Genomic DNA, 15276 nt, shown 5'->3' on the forward strand with positions numbered 1-15276 from the left:
AGAACAAAGGTCCAGCTCTTCACTTCCTGTTTGTCAAATATTCCGTTCCAAACTCACATTTATAATAGGGATGTGCATTCAAAAATAGTTCAACTTTAGCAAACATGTCTCAACTCAAGACAACCATACTCGTACGCTTTTTTTATTTTTTGTGCATCACAAGTACACTCCCTAAAAGCTGCCTAAACTTTGATGCCAATGGTAGGGCCCTATGATTTCCACAATGTGGAAAATGCTGACAGAATTGTGGAATCCAGTCACAAAAAAGGAATTTACTGTATAACGCAGAATGTCAAGGAATTTGGCAAATTTTGGATGAATACTTAAAAACAACAACAACAAAAAACTTAAAAACGTAAAGGTCTTCACAGCAACCCGTCAAAATAAAAGTTTGGTTTAACTTGAAGAAACTGTGACTGAAATATATTACTTAATGTAATGATAGTACTACTACTAATAATAAAATTATTATAAAAACAGAATATTTACCAGAAAAATTTGACTATTTACCAGAATTTATTTAGCAGAAAAATGTAAATACACAACACATTATTTCTGAAAATAAAAGAAATAAAATAATAAATTATGTTTTTATAAAAAATGTATTAATTAGATATGCTTTTGATTATTAAATTTAAATTAATGAAACCATTAAACTCCAGAATATTTATGGAAAATACAGAATTTGGTAAAAATAAAACTGAATTTGAGAAAAAAAGAAAACATATCATAGGACCTTAAAAATGTAATTTTTGTTATACTTTTCATAAATTGCTATTAAATTGTGCAAGTTTCACGATTTTAATTAACTAGACTACTGTTGTCAAAAGACCCGGTACTTCGGTACCAAGTCCGTACTAAAAAAAGGAAAACGTTATGGTACCAGGTTTTTTTTAAGTACCGGTGGTACCGAGTACCCGGTTCTTGATGCGCTATTCGAAAGGTGCGCAGATGCACTCTCTTCATAAAAGCACTGAGACGTGGCGACATCAAAATGAGGAAACACACCAAACTAAAACAAAACACTTTAAAGACAGGCACCCAGATCAAATGAAAGAGTTCAAGCAGGTAAGTTTCATTTTAATTTTTCATATTTAGATCTTGTGTTTCCCATACATTGATTTATTTGGGGCGGCCCGCCACAATATCAAAACTGACTGCCACAAATAGTTTTTAAATTAGCATGTTTTTGTGTTTTGCTTTGGTACCGAAATTGGTACAGAGAACCGTAGATTTTCACTGCTATTGGTACCGAATACTGAAATTTTGGTACCGTGACAACACTAAACTAGACATTCTTTTTTATTAATAAAATTCTATTTAACCATTAAAATTTAAAACAAAAAACAGAATCCAGAAAAAAATAAAATGGAAAAGATGGAATTTGGAAAAGAAAGAAAAACTAAATTTGGGATAAAAAAAAAAAAAAACATATTTCATAGAGCCCTACAACGGCCGTCTGACAAACTGGGCTGATAGGCATTTCGAAAAATGACAACTTAATCTCAAACTTTCTGAAATGAAAAAGGAGCCTTGCTATTTTAAAGATATTTAACAGTTAATGGAGAATTTTTAATGAAACCTAAGAGATTGCTATCCCTCTATTAAAAGTCCATTCCAAAGGTCCATATAAAGAGATTGTGTCTCTTCAAAAGATTAAATTGCTTGATTCATTTGGATTTCCTTTTACAATCTCTCTATGAACTTCAAAGTTTTGGTGTAATGCACTTTCAATGGAGGGACAGAGATATTTTTAAGTGTCATTAAAAATATCTTCATTTGCGTTTCAAAGATGAACAAAAGTCTTAAATCTTTGATGAAAATGACAAGTTTTAGTAGAATTTGGAAGTGATAAAGTCAAGAGAAGAACACTTTCTTCCAAGTGAACATGGTTAAAATAGCCAAATATCACCTGAAAATTCTGACTGGCCAATATATCTGTCTATCAATAACACAAATAATGCGTTTTAATAAACAATCACTGCTGCCACTTCCACATACTAGAGTACATCCTGCCAATCCTTATTTTAAAACCACTTCACAACAAAAGCAGCTCAAAATGAATGCTCTCAGAGGACATATTAGATGTTCCAGACAATGCTTGTAGCACAGCTTGCCAAAAGACAATAGAGAGCGATAGACAGTGGGGCGAGAGTCAGGGTAACCAGCACAGAATACTCCCACTGACCTGAGGCCATGTAATGAACCATAATGACTACAGCGGGGAGGCTGACTAACTATGCAGCAAAGCAAGTCCCTCTTGTTTGTTTGTAAAACCCAAAATAGCACAGCAGACCCACTCTGGTATGAGATGGAGGTGCTCGCCAGCAACCAATTTGCAGAAGAACATGATGAATCGGTTGGTTCTAATTGTTACGAGACGGTCTGTTACCAAATGGGCAAGAATCACTCAAAACTAAGCTAAACAAATCTTGAGTTTCCTGGAAGTGCTGCCACATGATGCTGCCACAAATCTGGCCTACCAATGAGAGTTAAGACTATTCCACAGGAAAAACCATTAGGAAGCCCTTCACAAACATGTGGTTCCATAGACAGGCAGGGCTGATGATCACTTTATTTTTCTAAGCCTATTACAGCACAATAGTACCATTAGCCAGACGTTAGTGCTTGAGTTAAGATTTATCACAGACACAAATGCTGAAGCTGAGAAGCAGGTCCATCCTTACTGTAGGCTATACAGCCCATTTTTTATTATGTATATGCAGTAATGATGAAGATGATGATAAATTTGTCTATGCGCTCTGCCTTTGTGCTGTCAGGCACCTTTAGGTCAGTTCAGCCTGCAGAAGTACAGCTGCTCTTCACCTGCTCTAGGCCATGACTGACTACAAAAAGTCCAGGGTCTGTTTCAACAAGTACAAAAACACTTAGGACTCTTTTTAACACTCTTTATTCCTCAACCCAAATGATCATGTGGCCAACATTTTACAAAAGTAACTGTCAAGGGGGGCGCTAGAGAGCACCATATGGTGTGGACGTAAGTTTAGAGAGCTCCTTCAAAGCCTCTTTAAATTTATATATTTCTGACTATTTTTATTGCGAAAGTCTGCTCAATAATATCTACCAGTGAAATGAAGAAGGCTAAGTCCAAGAAAGGTGATTCACCAACCAGCGCAGGTGAACAAAAGGCCGAGAAATCATCGTCTAATGAAGGCGAGGCTGATGGTGATGTTTAACTGTCAAAGCCAGGGATTCGTCATTTTTCTCAACCAAATTTTTCTGTAAATACAACAGATGTTTTCGATTTAGGTGACTTAATTTAATTGTAATTCGTAAGCTGTAAGAATAACTGTTTGAGCATGTATGTGTTAAAGCGCTCTTAAATAAGTCTGCTGTCAAAGAGTTTCTGAAGGAGCTGAAGCAATTACTCAACACAGTTTAGTTGTACATTAAATACTGTGATTATCTGCAGTGTAGAAAGAAATGTCGCCAAATTGGACAAGCGCAAAAACAAAAATTACTTCACACAGTGTTAACAGCATTTTGTTGACAACAGAATTGTAGCAATACAGATAAAAGGAAAGCTGTTACATGTGTAAATAGCAGATCTGTTCAATGAGTTTAATGAGTTTCATGTCAGAAAATGGCTAATATCACCTAGATTATTTACATTACGTACCCTCTAAAATTGTAACACAAACCTTTTAATGAATATGAATTTTGCATTTAAGCAATTTAATTAAATAATTTAGTAATTTAATTATTTAATAATTAGTTTTAGTGGTCGACCGATTATTGCAAAGGCCGATATATATTTGGCATTTTTCAAATATCGGCATTGGCTGATAAGCTTTTCTGTTTGGCTGATGTGTTTGAGGTGGGACTTTTATTTGGATGGCGCAGAGCAATATATCAGCTTTATATTGGCTACTGGTCACCCTGCTCTCTGAAATATCGGCATTGGCTGTCAAAAAACAATATCGGTCAACCACTAATTAGTTTATTTAAATTGATCTAATTTATTTCATATTTTAATAAATCATTATTCAATCATTTAAATGTTATTTTAATATTTACATTTATTTGTCAATTTAATTGGTCATTGCATTTCTATCACAATCTTGTAAACCAACAGCAACGTTCTTGTGAACCCTTAGAGGACTGTGAACCCCCTGAAGAAAAATACAGTAGCTGCCAAGGGACCATTTAAATTCATAATTGTCAGCAAACAGCAAACTGAAGGGGATAATTATTAAACAGCCAACACCTTTCTTCACCACACAAACACATTGAATGATTCAGATGCACTCTGATTCACAGTTTCAAAGCTCACTTGTGTGTCACAACTCTCTGTTGTGCGCCCTCATGTTGCACAGACAGCTAGAGAATACCTTTTAACAAATTATCGAGGTCTCCTAAATGCATGTTACTCAGCAAAAGAGTATGTCAATTGAATGTACTGTTTTCCAAGCAAGCAAACAACACTGCTAAATGCTAGGAATCCAATGAGTATAGTTATCAAAGAGTCTTACATAATGCCCTCAGCGGTTACTGTAGGAGGAAGCTTTGCGAGTCGTCTCAGCATCAACATGTGCAACTTGGCACGACAGCAGGCCAGATTGGATCCAGCCAAGTAGTGGCACACATGCTAGTTAATAAAGACACAACCTCCACCCATCCTAGAGAAAACAAAACATTTATGCCAAAGTGCCTTTCTTATCTGTTATCCAACAAGGAAGCAGTGCATAACACGACAGATAAGTTTCAATGGTTTCCCTCTGTCAAGGAAAAACGAAAAAGAGCTGTGCCGCCCATTCATCACACTCTTCTCACACAAGAAAATGCGCCTGACCAGCATCAACAGCAAGTGAAATTTATAGTTACATACCAAAACTAAACTGTGAACTGTGTGCTGTTGCATGTGAAATTTCCATGGGGAAAATTCTGAATTTAATGTCACACTGTGTCCAACTATTACACAACAACTGCAAAGAAAAACACAAACAAAACTGTTTCATAGCCTGTCATTAAAGTCATCGCTTGTGGAAAGCTGAAGGAAGAAAAGATTCTGTTAGACACATCGTGACAGATGTTCATCCTGGAAAGGAATCCGCTTCCTGTTGCACAAGAACATGTTCATCTTAAATGATGTGCTTGTACTCTCGAGAAGAGCCAGTTGGCTCCACATGTGTAAGAGCTGGGCAGACTTGTGGGGAGTTGCCTGGAAAGACTGTGATCATGAATGAGAGAAGAGAGAGAAAGTGTGGACTTACGTCAAATGCTTCCCGCCGCAGCCCTTCGGTGTTCCTCAGCCAGCATCGATTCAGCTCGCTTAGCTCCAGGATGGGCTGAACTTTCAGCCGAACCGTGTCACCTGATTGCCGAATCATCTCCACGATCTCATCCCTGTTCTTGTTCTCCACATTTCGCCCATTGATCTCCACCAGCCGGTCTCCGGGAACCAAACCAAGAGCCAGGTCCTTGGTACCAGCACCTGGTTCCGCAAAGTGGACCACTCTGCGATATACCCCTCCATCCGTGCCACGGTCCAACATGGTGGTGCGCCGCAAGGAGAACCCAAAATCCCCAGTGTTCCGCCTCTGAAGAACCAGCTCCCGAACTTCAGGCGTCTGCGGTGGCACAACAGCAGGCAAGCGGAGGTCTGCTGGAAATGTCTTATCCACAATCTCAGGAATCTGCACCTTTTTCCCAGTAGAAGGCTGTTGCTGATGATGCTGGAGACTTGGCTTACGTTGGGGGTCAAAGATCTTGGTTTCTACCTGTGGAGACGGGGCAGCCGAGTTCTGCCCAGAAGGTGTGGAACCTTCGGATGGACTTTCTTCTTTATTCCTCTGAGAAAAGGAGAATCGCTTCATGATGGAACCCATTTGCGAGTTCTGAATGGCGAGGGAGCCGAACCTAGCCGCCCGCTCCTTGACAGAGCTCCGGTGGCCATCTTGGCCGTAATCGCCCTTCAGATCGTCACTGGAACTGGCCGCGCTGAGCTGATCTGCATCCAGGACCATGCTGCTGCGGTTACTGAGGCCATCCGACTCTATGTCGGTCAGGTTGAGCTCAGTGCTGCTGGCGACTTTAATAGGTATCGGATTCGAGATCTCCAACTTGTTCTTGGAGTCCCGTTTGGAGCTCCGGTTGAGGTTGAAGAAACCCCGCCTCATGCTCATCTCATCCAGGCTTCGGAGCTCAGCTGCTGACATCCGTTCCCTCCGGTCTCTCTTGTCTTTTTTCTCCTTCCTGACGCCATCCTTCTCCTTGTCTTTTTTCATCAAGTTGAACATACTGTCCCCAAAAGTAGTCTACGTTCCACTACAGAAGCATCAATGTTTTCACAAGCAAGCGATTTTTCCATACAGAGACAGAGTGGCTTCTGTACATCCAGAATGGATTAATTATGGCTCCCTGGAAAGGGAAAAATAACATAACATCAATAATTGTATAATTTTTCATGTTTCTCTGCACAATTAGACTCTTTATGACACCAGTCAAGTCATAATTTCCTACTGAGCGGCAAATGCCTTACAATATGCAATCATTTTATGAAAAAGTAAAGCCAAATTATGTAGAAATCACTGACTGGCCTTCACACAAGAAACAAACTTCTGTATCATAATGTAGCATGACAATATTTACCAGGGGTGCGTTTCCCAAAAGCAACTTATGTTCGCAAGTTCCGTCATTACCAATAGAGTTCAATGGAACTTGCAACCATAGTTAGCTAACAATGCTTTTGGGAAACGCACCCCAGAACAGCAAAATTGACTGGTTTTAGAGTAATGAAGATATTGTATCATTATTTCACTATAAGGATGTGAAACAAACAGGGTTTGAGGCATTAGGGAGGTGCTATGTAAGCCACGGGCCTCTAACATTTCTATTTTCCCACCAGCGGAAGACTTCATCATCCAAACAAGTTCCATTAACAAGGGGCCAAATTCTTCCCCATAATACAGGAAGGCAATTCTTCCCCATAAAAGGCTTTATGCAATGCACGCTTAATGCAATGTGATACTACCTATTACTACCTACTCTACTAGTTTTAGTACTATTCATAATTTGAGTTCAACATTAAAATACAAATGCAAAAAATACTAGTGAACCCTAGTTTGTATAAACAATTAAGGCATCAACATTAATTATGATAATAATGCTACTAATGTTCAGTGCATTAGTTATTCTCATTTTCATTTTCATCAGCATCAGTCTCTTTATAGCACAGATTATTAGCTTCATTTTTGTCCCCTGACGTGTAAAAAAGATAGTCTCCTATAAAAAAAAAAGTACTATGGTAACCAGTTTCCAAAATTCAACAGCATTTATTTAAAATACAACACTTCTGTACAATAAATGTCTTTGCTATCACTTTTAAACAATTTAATGCATACTTGCGGAGTAAACTTACTCATTTAAAAAAAACACTTATTGACCCTATGCTTTCTGAGGATAGTAGACTGTGTTAGACTGTGAGTAGACATCATTAGACTGTTATGTAAATTTCTCTACTATAGTTTTAGCTGGTACAACAATAATTGTGGTGACATTATATTAAACTATACAGTCATGACAATGACAGAAAGGTTGCTGAAAGCTTATTTTAACAGAAGTACAGTAATCAATCGTTGTATTAACTATGTAATTTTGGAGACTGTTGTTACCATTGTCAATTTCTGTAAGAATTAATTTAATGATTCATTTCAATACTGTTGTTTATAAACACATGGACTTGCACTTGACCGTTGACATGAAAGGAAAGTGAGGGCGACTATGTTACAATATAATGAAGAATTCTGTTACAATGTAGGAGCCTGCGGTTTGCTTACAATGTATCATTGACGCATTAAATGCCAGACAGATAAAAGCCAGGCGAGAGTCACGTTAGGACAAGAAACCTTCGTTTATAAATTTGCCCAGTCAGTCAACCGGAGCAGCGAGAGACTCGTCAATCATCTGCGACAGGAAAGCCAAACGCTAACGCTCAAGATCAGCCTCTAAGCCTTTAAATTAGCTGGACACGGACTGGAACTGTTAAACGCAGACCACCAGAGTATACAGATTTTTGCGAGAAACTATCGAACCTTGAAACCCGCAAGGTTACTAATGAACAGTGAATGTAACAATCCTCCGGCTACAGTTAGCAGGTCAGTTAGCATGAGTAAGTGGCTGATAAGGGTCCTTTCTTCGCCTCTATATCCAGCAGCGGACTGCTGTTGATCCCAGGCTCACATCCCTGACATGAAATTTTACCTCCTAGAAATAACTGGATATTATCTCGTTTACGGAATTTAAAAAAAATGTATAAATACATAAAAGTCGTCTGCACTCACCGTTGTGAGATATCCAGTTTTGGGCAGGGAACGGTATTTTTTCTGTTCGCTCTATCCTCTAGATGGGCGCAGCTGAACGTGAGCAGGCGAGCACTGTTGTAAATATATAGTGATAAAGGCGGTAGGTTGGCCGCATGCTGCTTATTGTTTAGCGAGAAGAAACGGCGACACCTGCTGCCTGCGTTAGGAACTACAGCTGCAGAAGTCAATGCCATAGGAATTGATTGATAGAATAATAGAATAATAACCCATTGTCTCGTTTTGCTTTTGGTGGTCATCAGCTGTTAAATCATCTCAGAATAGATCTAAGGATGTATAAAAGGGTCTTGATTAGATAGGTATGGGTCATCGGTTATTATCATTAACTAAAGCTACTATTGTTAATTGAAATAAATCTGAAATTAAATATAAATATTAGACGAAAAACTTAAACTAAATGAAAAGTAGAACTGTTGCCTTGCAAACAAATTAAATTATGTTTAATCTGAAGCATTTATGGTAATAAACTGGTAATAAAAAATAAAATAAAAAAAGCAAAAACTAAACTAAAACTGCGACTGAAATAAAAATATATTAATAAATATATTAATAAATAAATATATTAGATAATTAAATATTTAAAAAACAAAAACATCTAATAAAAAGACAAAAGCACAAAATAAAATTACACAATAATTAAAATAAAATAAAATAAAAGCTTATTTACAATATCAATAAAATCTATTTCATTTGAAGCACTGAAATTACTAACTGACAAATAACTAAATAAATAAATAAATGAAAACTAAATAGTAATATTAGAAAACTAATACAAATGGCAAAAGCACATAACAAAATTACACAGTAATTAAAATAAATAAATAAATAAATAAATAAATTTTCATTTTAATAAAATGCTAATTCGTGTTAATAAAAATGTAAATATTATATAAATAATACTAAAATAACACAGGTACCGGTCTTGTGGGCGACGAGATCTTGGGGTCATGGTCTTCTTAATTAGATCACTGTCTAATGCCTTGACCTTTTGCCAGCTGTTTTTGTTTAGTTTCTAAATACCATCATATATAGCACTGTATACGTGTTGGTACACAAGTTTGACAACACTTGTGAGGATCTGTTTTTCTTTATAAAATTACCTGACAATTATAGTGACACATTTGAAAAATAAGTTTGCAATTTTAAGTGATCATCGATGTTTAAAATGCTCACAAATCAGCCAAATTATATTTTGTTTTGTACTTGTAATTGCTTTTGAGCTTATTATGTTATTATGTGTACTTTTGTATATTTTATTCATAGTGCACTATGGTCTAACACAATTATTCAGGTGGATGGGATAATTTGTGATTTTTGCTTAACTGATTAACCATTTTAACTTGTCATATTGTAAAATGTAAACAATTATTTTCAAGTACTTCATTCAAAATAATGAGAAATAATGGTTACAATTATACTAATGAGATATAAGATAGGATGCATGATACTATCAAGCGGCACAAAGGAATACTTAACCCACATTAGCCTATATGAGGGAGACCGGTTGAGATCTAGTCAGAGAAATAACATTCAGACTAATGGCATCCATTCATTTAATTTCACTAGGCTAAAATGCTAATTTCTCACCTACAAAGGTGTTACATAGCCTACAACAAGAACTGAGATTTTAAAGAATTTTCTTATGCTGCTGCAAAATGGATTTTACTAGCCAAGGTGATGCCCATGAGCAAACTTCAAGTCTCTCACAAGGGAAGGAACATCTCTTTGCATCTCTGTTGTATTCTGAAATATATTTTTATCAATGCAAAATAATAATATTTTGCCATTGTCTATTGAGTTAATGTGTTCTCTAAACTGCAGAATGACGTATAGGCTACTTAAAACAACCGCGAAAACATATTAAACAAGAGAGCCTACAATTTATTAGAAAACTATTTTAATATTTTTACCTAAAATATTTTCTTGAAGTAGCCTAAGATCCCCTGAGATTTTAAGTAAATATTTCAAGGATTTGACTACACATTCAATCAATGTTCACTGTTTTCTGATATCGGTTATTGGTCACATGACGAGCAGGTAAACGAGTACAATATTTTATTATTTTAAATAAGTAGTGATGGATGGGCGCGTTCGAAACACTGCTTCACGAAGTTTCGAAACATTTGTGAATCTTTTGTTTCGAATCAGTGTTTCGGAGCGCGTATCGAACCGGCCAGGTCACGTGATTTTAGCAAACGAAGCATCGTTACGTCACACTGTTTCGAAACGTTTCGAAACTTCGATGGTTCACCACTAGGGGGTGTTGATCTCAAAGTGAACCCATGAACCACTTCTGGTTGCCCAGTTAATCATGTGAGATGAAAACACACGAAATTGTACTATAAAAAATAAAGAATTGAGGGCCAGATGTTGAGGGTTAAAAAAAAGATAACTTCCCTTAAACACAGATGTACGGTGGCCGAGAGAGCTCAACGCGCTGCAACTTAAGAAAACACATGCAAACTGAAAAAACACCAGCAAATTAAGAAAACATCTTCATCAGTTTGACAACACACGCGCTGCAAATCCTCACAACACATGCAAATGAAGAAACGCGCTGCAAATAGCACGGACCACAACGGAAATGTTTCAAGGGGACCCAAAAAAGTGACGGACCCGGCTGGGATTTGTTTTGTGCAGTGGCTTTTTTTCTTTTTTTTTTTGAGTTTCTGCTACTGATTCCTTATTTTTCCTTATTTGGTTGTGTTGTGAGGATTTGCAGCGCGTTTCTTCATTTGCATGTGTTGTGAGGATTTGCAGCGTGTGTGTTGTCAAACTGATGAAGATGTTTTCTTAATTTGCTGGTGTTTTTTCAATTTGCATGTGTTTTTTTAAGTTGCAGCGCGTTGAGCTCTCTCGGCCACCGTACACAGATGGCTATATAGTAAAAAAAAAAAATGTGTAAAAACATTCAGTACTTTCATTAAATTAAATGTATGCATTTAGCAGACGCTTTTATCCAAAGCGACTTACAGTGCATTCAGGCTATACATTTTTTATCAGTATGTGTTTTATTTAAGCGTTTATTATTTATTTTCAAAAATGGTATTTCTAAAAAAAACATTTCCATTTGTTTTGTAAGTTTGGTCCGAGTTCTTGATGCTTTTACAACATTTTCACCAGCAGGTGTCGCCAGCATGTGCTGTTTCAAGTGCTTCGAAACATCGAATCATTTTTCGAAGCAAGTGGTTCAATTGATTCAATGCTTCGAAAAGCTTCGTTTCTCCCATCACTATAAATAAGTGTGTCATTTTGATTGCTGAATGTTTTAAAATGATTTATGCATTTTAATTTGACCTTTTTTTGATGTTTTGACCAATGTAGTGCAGGATGTATCAATAATTTTAATCCATTTTCCCATAAAAGAAATATATTTTATATGTAGGCCTATATAAAGATGGCCAATAGACGTAGACTAACTGCCACATAACTATCGATGCTAAATTGTGGCACAAAATTTGATTAAAGAGAGATTTCCGTCGTCCTCCCAGCGGTCCAGGGTTGCCAGTTTTCACAACAAAACTCACCCAATTGCTAGTCAAAACTTACCCCTGGTAAAATTCGCATTGCAGGGGATAAATATGACGTTATTGGGGTCGCTTAACCCGCGGCTACAGTAACCCAGTTCCGCGTGGAAACCGAGGACTTGGCAACACTGCAACGGCCGTTATTTTGAACTATAACGGGGTTGCCAGGTTTTCACAACAAAACTCTTACAATTGCTACTCAAAACTAGCCCAATCCCTTTCGAGGGGGTCACCCGGTAAAAAAATCGCGTTCCGGGGGTAAAATACACGTTTTTTGGCGGGGTTATCCTGGTAAATTCGCATTCCAGCGGATAAATATCACGTTATTGGGGTCACATCAACCCGCGGCAACAGTGTTAAAGTAGCTCTATTCCGTGGTACAAGCGCGGACTTGGCAACACTGAACTACAGTCAAATGCGCGTTCACTTTTTTTTTTTTTATTAGACATTAAAGACATAACATGCAACATTTACAACTTTAACAAGACATCCAAAAAGATAACACAATTAAAGGAATGGGTTTACATTACATAGAAAAAAATAAAAATAAAAATCAATAATAATTCTTAAAGAAAAAAAAGACATACCCGTTCAATTTTCAAGTAACTTCAACTCTTTAGCTCAAATGCGCGTTCACTGAGTGCGAGCTGAGCTCTAGCTCTACGTCGTCGCCCAAAGTGTCATATAGTGGGCGGGGCATCTCGATCGGGATGAGCTTTAAACATGAGAGCATAACCTTAGGGTTGTGTTCTCTATCATAACAGTCCGTTTCGATCTCTAAAAGCGCTTCCAGCTGCGGGGGTGTATGAGGAGCATCAGAGTAAAGAGTTTTACCTCGATCAGGTAGCGAAGGAGGTGAAAGTAGGAGTGGAAGAGGGGGGCTGTGGTTGGATTTAGTGAAAGAAAACAATATGGCCGCGGTGGAGCTGGAATGGATCCCTGAGACCCTGTACAACACCGCTATCTCAGCCGTGGTCGACAACTACGGCCGATCGCGACGGGACATCCGCTCGCTGCCTGAAAATATACAGTTTGATGTGTACTACAAGGTAAGAAGGAAAGCGAATGGGTTCAGTGCGGAACAAACGTCCAAAAGCATCTGACACTTTTTACTAGCAGCTCGGCTAACAAAAACTGATGCGACCTCTCAGTGGAGCGCTGGTTAGGAGAGACTCGAGCTACCAGACGATTTAACCGTTCAGGTTTTCTGTTTTGAGAGTCCACTCGTTTCTGTGTGGCAGTTTAAGTGAAGGCTGGTTGAAGTGGACACTATGTTCCAGTTATCTTAGCATGTACCTTATCTAACTTACTGCTGTATGAGATACAGCTCTCTGGGTCAAGACTAGTTAACTATATAACACAGTGACATCTCACTTTTTACCCTGTTTATGGGTACGAGCCCAGTGTAATATGTTTATTATAATGTTATGTGAGTATTTAAACCATAACCGTGTTTCTAACGACTTCGTGAGATAAGACAACTGGCATCTGAATATGTGGTTTGAATGGTTTGTCACCAACCACTGTGAAAAGTATTAATAAACACTGTACAGTATAATAATAGACACTTATTAGACAGAATAATATAGGCATGGTAACACTTAATAAGGTCTCTTTTGTTAACATGAACTAAAAATTTAAAATACTTCTGAAACATATATTAATTGTATTTAATGATCATTTCAACATCTAGCCTATTAATATATTATTTAAAATCTAGTTGGATCACTTATTATTATTTAATGCACCGTGAGCTAACATTAACTAAAAATGAACAGTTGATTATTTTTTATTAACTAAAATTACCAAAGAATAATAAATATTATTGTTAGTTAATGTTAGCTACTGGTTTTACTAATGGGACCTTATTGTTAAGTGCTACTGCATATATTTATGTATGAAACCCCCAAATTACTTATTTTATCTCATTAATCTTTATGTGAAATATGTTAAAAACTGTATAAAATAATGCATTTTTCATGTGTTTTGAAGCCACTTAGTGCAACCTGTTTAACTCTTTTTATTTGATTTGCCTTTTTGGATATTGAGGTTTGGAAATATGTGATTAGACCAATCCCACTTTTTCTGTTTTTTTTATTTTTATACAAAGGCTATCACAGTTTGTTGTCCACAAATGACTAATGATTGAGGAATGATTAAAATTTTGTAAATTTTCTGTATTACCAAAGAGAGGGCTGCATTTATCGTCAGTGTAGTTGAAATGACTTAACAAATTAAGTTTAACTGAAGTATTATTTCTAGATGTGGGAAAATAATGTACATTAATAAAACTTATTACTCCATTTTTATACTTTATATTATACTTTTTCTAGTTATGCCAAGTTCTAAAATATTTTCTCGGATAGAAATTGTAAGTACACAAATATATATATATAAAAAAAAAAATCTTATTCTTAATCCTTTTTCAGTAAATCAAGAAATACTGGTAAAGTTATGGGGCTTTTGAATATTGTTGTGGACAGTTTGGGGCCTTGGAGTCAAAAAGGCTAACTTAGGATGATCATAGATTTTAGCCTCAAATATAACAGTAAGGGTTAAATTACACTATTGGGAAGATAATTTAACCATTTAATCTTTGCATTCGGTTTTTCACAGCTTTGTACAGTCAGGCTATTTGGTGTCGGATACCAGATGTGCCAGATCACAAACAAAAGGTTTTTGGCACACGTATTATTGGTCTTGCACAAACTCTTCCTGATTGTACATTCTGTTTTCATAATGGCTACTTTTCCTGGTTTTCTGGCTCTTGGCACCCCCAAGGGAAAGCTTGAGTTGTCTTTGTGTCACATGTACAATAGGGTCAGCAGCAGTCTCACATTTCTTCATGTGTTCCAGCTTTACCAGCAAGGCCGCCTCTGTCAGCTGGGAGGGGAGTTCTGTGAGCTGGAGGTCTTCGCTAAAGTCCTCAGGGCCTCTGACAAAAGGTATTTGAGTCCACTCTTACTCTATCAAGGTAATATAGCTCAAATCCATATCTTAATGATGTGTTTATGGCCACGCTGAATGAGATTGAGTGTGTGTGTATTTTGGGCAGATGATTCAAATCTCACATGATGTATGGTGCAGGCCTTTATTGGCATCTTCACAAGACTTGGTTGTAGAGTAATTTATGTGGTGATAGAAACTAATTTGATCATGTTTGTACTCATTTTTTAAAATGTTAAAGTGCCCCTATTATGCCTTTTCGAATATTACCTTTCATGCAGTGTGTCATGTAGCTGTATGTGAACATAACCTATCTGCAAAGTTGTGAAGCCGACAATAAATAAAGTTATTGTCTATCAAAAAAAAAGAGTCGGCTCGCAATCGCCTAAACGAGTCATCAGGAATTCGAATCTTATTCTGTTACGGCGCTACGTCACAAAGTAACACATTTGCATAATGTC

General features: G+C 36.9%; 2 protein-coding genes across 2 annotated transcripts in view; one reads left to right on the forward strand and one right to left on the reverse strand.

The window, feature by feature from the left end:
- Positions 1-8391, reverse strand: part of LOC107743726 (unconventional myosin-XVIIIa-like) — a 106500-nt gene extending 98109 nt beyond the window's left edge. The window contains exons 1-2 of the mRNA XM_016557117.1: positions 8304-8391; positions 5235-6381 (exon numbers count right to left, since the gene is read on the reverse strand). Coding sequence (XP_016412603.1) covers positions 5235-6260 — 1026 coding nt within the window. The 5' untranslated portion in view covers positions 6261-6381; positions 8304-8391. The remainder of the gene's footprint in view (positions 1-5234; positions 6382-8303) is intronic.
- A 4176-nt stretch (positions 8392-12567) lies between these two features.
- The window catches only part of LOC107743688 (amyloid protein-binding protein 2-like), a 6084-nt gene continuing 3375 nt past the window's right edge, over positions 12568-15276 (forward strand). Inside the window, exons 1-2 of the mRNA XM_016557062.1 lie at positions 12568-12918; positions 14726-14814. Coding sequence (XP_016412548.1) covers positions 12781-12918; positions 14726-14814 — 227 coding nt within the window. The 5' untranslated portion in view covers positions 12568-12780. The remainder of the gene's footprint in view (positions 12919-14725; positions 14815-15276) is intronic.

Source organism: Sinocyclocheilus rhinocerous, unplaced genomic scaffold, assembly GCF_001515625.1.
Source record: "Sinocyclocheilus rhinocerous isolate Xijiao unplaced genomic scaffold, SAMN03320098_v1.1 scaffold166, whole genome shotgun sequence".
In the NCBI taxonomy this organism is placed as follows: domain Eukaryota; kingdom Metazoa; phylum Chordata; class Actinopteri; order Cypriniformes; family Cyprinidae; genus Sinocyclocheilus; species Sinocyclocheilus rhinocerous.